Here is a 7352-nt window from a genome sequence, read left to right on the forward strand (position 1 = left end):
TCATCCCAGCCCAAATCTCTGGGAGATTCCAGCTCTCATCCCAGCCCAAATCTTTGGGAGATTCCAGCTCTCATCCCAGCACATCCCACCCCTGGTCCCAGGAGTTCCTATCTGTGATGTGGGGGAATCCCAGTCCTGCCTCAGCAGGGATCCCAAATCAGCTCCTGTGCACATCCCAGCTCTCATCTCCCGGGAATTCTCGCCCTGCTCTCGGGCTGATCCTGACTATGCTTGGAATCCCTCCAAATCCCAGACCACCATCCCAGTCCTGCTCCCACAGGGATCTCGGTCCTGCTGCCAGGGCAATCCCAGCCCTCCTTTTGCGAGGCTGCCCGCCCCACTCCCAGGCTGATCCTGGCCGCACTCCCGGGCCGATCCGGGATGAGCTCTCCGGGAATTCCAGCCCCGCTCCCGAGCAGCTCCCGGCGCTATTCCCACTCTGTGGGCCCCACCAACCCGGACGCCGTTGCCGCTTTAAGGCTCCCTCGGGCGCGCGCTTCCCGCGCGTCACCGCTCTGCCTCAGCCCCGCCCAGGGGCGTGGTCTGTGCGCGTTGTAGCCAATGGGTTCGCGGTCAGTGCTGTGACGTCATCGGGGCGGGGTCGGGCAGAGGAGCTGCTATGGCGTACCCGGGGCAGGTGCGGCGGGACCGGAACGGGATCGGGACCGGGATGGGGACAGGGACAGGGATGGGGATGGGGACCGGGACCGGGACCGGGACAGGGACCGGGACAGGGACAGGGATGGGGATGGGGATGGGGACAGGGACCGGGACAGGGACTGGAATCGGGATCGGGACCGGGACTGGAATGGGGACCGGGACCGGGATAGGGACAGAGACAGGGACCGGGACTGGGATATGGACATGGGCTGGGACCGAGACCGGAATCGGGACCAGGATCGGGATCGGGACAGGGACAGGGACCGGGACTGGGATCGGGATCAGGATCAGGATCAGGATCAGTCCCCGGGGAACGGGTAGCGGGAGTGGGACTGGAGCCTGGACCAGGACCCGGAGTGGGAGCGGCGGCGGGGAGTCCGACCGGACCGGGGACTGGGGACCGGAGAGGCAGCGGGGAGTAGGATCGAGGAAAGGGACCGGGACTGTGACCGGGAGCGGGACTATGACCGGGGGCGGGGATGGCACCTCGGGCCGCTCCGGGGGAGGGGGCAGGGGGTCCAGGGTGGGTGGCGCGGTGTCCCATCTCGGTGCCCGCTGTCCGCTGCCCTCCTGACACCTGTCCCCTCCCCAGGGCTTCCCCGGCGCAGCACAGCCCCCCCCGGTCGGCCCCTACCCCGGGGGTCCCTACGGCGGGGGGCCACCCCCGGGTCCCTACGGACAGCCCCCGCCCGGGGGTCCCTACGGCAGCCCCTACGGCGGCCCCCAGCCCGGGCCCTACGGCGGCATGGCCCCGGGAGGTGAGTTCCCCGGACAGAAATGGGGTCCCCAGCCCGGTGCGGGGTCGGGGGGTCCCCAGCCCTGTCCCCACTCTGTGCCAGGAGGAGTTGTCTTGGCTGCCCCTTGCCCAGCTCAGCAGAACGAGAGTGAAATTCAAAGTCCCAGTTTATTGTTTTGAAATCCTGGCGGAGAAGGAGGAGGAGAAGGAAGAGGAGGAGGAGGAGGAGAAGGAAGAGGAGGAGGAGAAGGAGAAGGAAGAGGAGGAGGAGAGAAGGAGGAGGAGGAAGTTCCAAGCGGCCGCAACCCTAAAACTTTCCACCCCACATCCTGGTGCTGCCGGGTTTATGGGGCAACACCGTGGCTCTCTGTCCCTCCCAGAGCTCCACCAGGCTCTGATCCACAACCCTTTCTCAGCCCCGTGCCAATCCCATCCCATCCCAGCCCTGTTTTCCCGGGATTTTACGGGGCTGTAAAACCCGCTGGGAGCAGAAGCGCTGCTGAGCCACCCCCGGGGACAGAGCTGTGGCCTCTCCGAGGTTGGGGTGACAGCGGTGATGGCCTCTCCCCGCGCAGGGAATGTCCCCCCCGGGGTGGACCCCGAGGCGTTCTCCTGGTTCCAGACGGTGGATGTGGATCACAGCGGGTTCATCTCCATCAAGGAGCTGAAGCAGGCGCTGGTCAACAACAACTGGTCCTCGTTCAACGATGAGACCTGTCTGCTCATGATCAGTGAGTTTGGGGTCTCCTCCCCCCTCCTATCCTGGGTTTTATATGGTTTGTGTGGATTTGGGGTGGTCCCGGATCCCTGCAGGATTCCCCTTTTCCCAGCTGGGCAAACCGAGCAGCTCCCAGTGGTGGAGGACATCAGTGAAGAACCCAAAATCCTGCTTGGAAAGGCAAATCCCAGCTCTGCACAATCCCCAGATCCCAGAAAGACAGGCAGGAAAGGATGGGATACCCCAACAAATGCCAAGATTTACCCCAAAGCTTTCCCCAACCTCAACTCTTGATACCATTCCTTACCAGCCTCGGTGGTTGAATCCTCCCATTCCTGCTGAGGGGGGAATTTTGGGATCACAGCAGAATTCCAGGGAGCCATGGCGTGGATCCTGAGCTCTCCAGCAGCCTTCCCACTCCTCCCTGCCCTGTTTCTGCTCCTCCCTGCCCAGACATGTTCGACAAGACGCGGTCGGGGCGCATCGACGTCTACGGCTTCTCCGCCCTGCTGCGCTTCATCCAGCAGTGGAAGAGCCTTTTCCAGCAGTATGACAGGGATCAATCCGGCTCCATCAGCTTCGGAGAGCTCCAGCAAGGTGGGTGAGGGCTGGAGGAGCCAGCCTGGCTTGGCCTGAGGTCTGTTCCCAGCTGGGAAGTGGAATTCCTCCTGGAGTGGTCGCTGCTGGGCGGCTCTGAGCTCCTGGGATGGCTCCAGAGAGTTTGGGAATTATCCACTGGATCAAGCAGGGAAATCTGGGAATTATCCACTGGATCAAGCAGGGAAATCTGGGAATTATCCACTGGATCACCCAGGCTTCCCAGGGGACAGGAGGTGATGAGCTGAAGCAGGGCTGGGGTACAAACTCCCTTCCTTCAGGAAGCCCAGGATTATCCCTCAGTGATGAGTGGCTGGAGCCTGGTTTTTGGGAGGAGTTCCTGGGCGTGTGTGAAGGGGGAAAAAATGCCAGGAATTTGTGGTTGGATTCCTCTGGAGAGCCCTGCCCGTGCACACCCTGAGTGGGAAAAGTGGGAAGGGTGGTGGGAGTGGGAGATGGGGAGCGTGGGGTGTGGAGGAGGAGGACAAATCCCTTTTTCCTCCCTTTTGGGAAAGTTTAATCCGAATTTTCCTTGCTCCCAGCTTTTTGCACCTGAGCCCCAGTTCAGAACTATCCTCCCTCCACTTTGGGAAGATTTAATCCGAGTTTTCCTTTCTCCCAGATGGGGTACAACCCAAGCCCCCAGTTCAGAACTGATCTCCCTCCACTTTGGGAAAGTTTAATCTGAATTTTCCTTGCTCCCAGCTTTTTCCACCTGAGCCCCAGTTCAGAACTGTCCTCCCTCCACCTTGGGGAGATTTAATCCGAGTTTTCCTTTCTCCCAGATGGGGTACAACCCAAACCCCCAGTTCAGAACTGATCTCCCTCCACTTTGGGAAGGTTTAATCCAAGTTTTCCTTGCTCCCAGCTTTCTCCACCTGAGCCCCAGTTCAGAACTGATCTCCCTCCACTTTGGGAAAGTTTAATCCAAGTTTTCCTTGCTCCCAACCTGAGCCCCAGTTCAGGACTGATCTCCCTCCACTTTGGGAAGGTTTAATCTGAATTTTCCTTGTTCCCAGCTTTCTCCCAGATGGGCTACAACCTGAGCCCCCAGTTCAGAACCCATCTCCCTCAACTTTGGGAAGGTTTAATCCGAATTTTCCTTGCTCCCAGCTTTTTCCACCTGAGCCCCAGTTCAGAACTGTCCTCCCTCCACTTTGGGAAGATTTAATCCGAGTTTTCCTTTCTCCCAGATGGGGTACAACCCAAGCCCCCAGTTCAGAACTGATCTCCCTCCACTTTGGGAAAGTTTAATCCGAATTTTCCTTGCTCCCAGCTTTTTCCACCTGAGCCCCCAGTTCAGAACTGATCTCCCTCCACTTTGGGAAAGTTTAATCCGAATTTTCCTTGCTCCCAGCTTTCTCCCAGATGGGCTACAACCTGAGCCCCCAGTTCAGAACTGATCTCCCTCCACTTTGGGAAAGTTTAATCCAAGTTTTCCTTTCTCCCAGATGGGGTACAACCTGAGCCCCAGGTCAGAACTGATCTCCCTCCACTTTGGAAAAGTTTAATCTGAATTTTCCTTGCTCCCAGCTTTTTCCACCTGAGCCCCAGTTCAGAACCCATTTCCCTCCACTTTGGGAAGATTTAATCCAAGTTTTCCTTCCTCCCAGCTTTCTCCCAGATGGGCTACAACCTGAGCCCCCAGTTCAGCCAGCTGCTGCTGGCCAGGTACGCCCAGCGTTCCCCCAACCCCAGCATCCAGCTGGACCGCTTCATCCACATCTGCATGCAGCTGCAGAGCCTCACCGACGCCTTCCGGGAGAAGGACACGGCCATGGTGGGCAACGTCCGCCTCAGCTACGAGGATTTCCTCACCATGGTGGTGACAAGGATGCTGTGACGTCCCTTCCTCCGCGGGCTGGGAATTCTGGAGCTCGCCAGGAGCTGCTGCCAGCCTGGTCTTGCTGCTGGGGTGGGGCTGAGAGTTCCTTCCGGTGCCGAATTTCCAGCCTGATCCCCCAAATCGTGTTGGGATTTCTTGGGTCACTTCGTGGGGTGAATTCATGGGAATTCTTGGGATCCCTGGCTGCTCCGTGGAGTGAATTCCTGGGAGTTCCTGGGATTTCTTGGGCTGCTCCATGGGGTGAATTCCTGAGAATTCCTGGGATTCCTTGGGCCACTCCTGGGGTGAATTCCTGGGAATTCCTGGGATTCTCAGCCACTCTATGGGGTGAATTCCTGGGAATTCCTGGGATTCCCAGCCACTCCTGGGGTGAATTCCTGAGATTTCTTGGGCCACTCCATGGGATGAATTCCTGGGAATTCCTGGGATCCCTGGCCACTCCGTGGAGTGAATTCCTGGGAATTTCTGGGATTTCTTGGGCTACTCCATGGAGTGAATTCCTGGGATTTCTTGGGCCACTCCTGGGGTGAATTCCTGGGAATTCCTTCAGCCACTCCATGGGGTGAATTCATGGGGTTTCTTGGGCCACTCTATGGGGTGAATTCCTGGGAATTTCTGGGATTTCTTGGGCTACTCCATGGGGTGAATTCCTGGGGATTTCTTGGGCCACTCCATGGGGTAAATTGCTGGGAATTCCTGGGATCCCTGGCCACTCCATGGGGTGAATCCCACGCCAAACTGGGACAGCCAAAGCTTAGATCCCGTGCCAGCCCCAAATTCCAGCTTCATCCCGAGGTGTCTGCAGCAGAACATCCCCGTTTTGGGGAGGAAAAGCCAAACCTTGGGTTTGGAAGCAGCAGGAAAGGGGAAAAATGAGGACAAAGCTCCTTCCATCCCATCCTGGGAATGTTTTTTGGGGGTCCCATCCCAATTTCCCGGGGGGCTGCTGGAATGGGATGCTCTGCTGCAGCCCCGCTGGATCATCCTACTGCTGTTGCCAATCCTGCAGCCAAATCCTAAATTTTGAGTTCGGTTTTTTCCAGCTTTTGGAATAAAAGGTGTGCTCCAGCTGCTCTGTGGTCTGTGTGTCCAGGGGGGACTCGAGGGGACATTTCCTGTGGTTTTATCCCTGTTCCCAGGGCTGGAGATCATTCCCTGGAGTCAATTCCTGGGAATTTCATGTCAAAATATAGAAAATTTGGGTCTCTGAGGCACAAAGATCCGACTAATGCCAGAGTTTTCTTCCCAAGCAACGGCCAGGGGATGAAACTGGAATTTTCCTGGAGGAACCTCCAGGAGATTTGAAGGAATTCAGACGGAATAAAAGGTTAAAAGGTCTGTGATCAGAAGGAAAAGCCCAGCCTTGGAATTTTCCGTGACCTCGGTGTTTTCCAGCCCCGGGCAGGACTGGCTGTTCCCGAGCATCCCTGAGCATTCCAAGGATATTTCTCCCCTGAGCATTCCCAATATTTCCTGTTGAGCTGGAGCTGCTCAGCTCTGCAGGGGGCAGAGGAGCTGGAAATGGTAAAAATATATATAAAGATATACATACAGATTTTATAGATGTATTTTATATATTTTATAATGTATTTTATGTGTGTATTTTATGTATTTTTATATATGCATGTATAAAAATATAAAATACATATCAATAAAATATATGTAAAATACATATAAAAACACTCACATGTATAAATATATATAAATACATACCTGCATATAACAGAAATACATATTTTTGTATTTTAACCTGTGGAAATAGATCTAAAATGCCACTGATCTGTATGTGCACAAACACCACACTGACGCTCCTGTGTGTGAGTGTACATGGATAAATACATATAAATTATATTTATATTTATATAAATATAATTTTAAAATATATAAATATATACTTATATATTTATATATAAATATATATTATTTTATATATTTATAGATAAAAATATATATTTATTTATATATTTATGTATTTATACAGAAATACATATATTTTTATTTCTTATAGTATATATAAGGATGTGTTTCCATAAAAATAAACATAAATACATATGTTTAGATGTATATGTGCACAAATACATATATACACACAGGTGTATAGGTATATATATTTTTTAAAATGTTTATCTATAAATATATACAGGTTTATATATGTATTTATACATATATATAGGTGTGTATTCATGCATATTTTCACATATAAATATATATATATAGGGTATGTTTTTATGTATATATGCACATAAAAATACATGTATGCAGACATGCACATATGTACAGGTACAGACATGTCCATATAAACATAAACATATAAACAGCTGTGTGTTTACATGTATATAATATATACACATAAACACAGGGGTGTGTATATTTATATATACACAAATAAATATACACAGGTGTGTTTACATGTACATATATATATATATATATATATATATAGGGATTTTTTGCATATATATATATATATATATGGAGGGGTCTTTGTGTCTGAACACAAGCACCTGTATATATATATATGGATATAAAAATATACACATATATACATACATGTACATATCAACAGCTGTGTGTTTACATGTATATAATATATACTCCTAAACATAAACACAGGGGTGTGTATATTTATATATACACAAATAAATATGCACAGGTGTGTTTACATGTACATATATATATAAAAATATATAGGGGTTTTTTTGCATATATATATATATTTATATGGGGATCTTTGTGTCTGAACACAAACAGACACCTGTATATATATATATATGAATTTAAAAATATACACACAT

The 7352-nt window shown here is 51.5% G+C and overlaps 1 protein-coding gene across 2 annotated transcripts; it reads left to right on the forward strand.

Annotated features, from left to right (window-relative positions):
- The first annotated feature begins 553 nt into the window (after positions 1 to 553).
- PEF1 (penta-EF-hand domain containing 1) lies at positions 554 to 4554 on the forward strand. 2 transcript variants are annotated; one of them, XM_085081284.1, is made up of 5 exons: positions 554 to 637; positions 1253 to 1418; positions 1972 to 2127; positions 2568 to 2711; positions 4325 to 4554. In XM_085081284.1, the coding sequence occupies exons 1-5, from the start codon at positions 620 to 622 to the stop codon at positions 4552 to 4554; spliced, it is 714 nt and encodes a 237-aa protein (XP_084937410.1). In that variant the 5' UTR covers positions 554 to 619. The 2 variants fall into 2 exon arrangements, with proteins under 2 accessions (XP_084937410.1, XP_084937411.1); XM_085081285.1 differs by lacking the exon at positions 4325 to 4554 and adding an exon at positions 3731 to 3897.
- The last annotated feature ends 2798 nt before the right edge of the window (positions 4555 to 7352 follow it).

Source organism: Lichenostomus cassidix, chromosome 23 (genome assembly GCF_008360975.1).
Source record: "Lichenostomus cassidix isolate B80296 chromosome 23, HeHo_3.0, whole genome shotgun sequence".
Lineage (NCBI taxonomy): Eukaryota > Metazoa > Chordata > Aves > Passeriformes > Meliphagidae > Lichenostomus > Lichenostomus cassidix.

Bases quoted from the DNA above. Each gene is read 5' to 3' on its own strand.
- PEF1 (XM_085081284.1), top strand. The intron at 1,419-1,971 runs GTGAGTTCCCCG...CTCCCCGCGCAG, and splicing joins CGGCGGCATGGCCCCGGGAG to GGAATGTCCCCCCCGGGGTG. The intron at 2,128-2,567 runs GTGAGTTTGGGG...CTCCCTGCCCAG, and splicing joins GACCTGTCTGCTCATGATCA to ACATGTTCGACAAGACGCGG.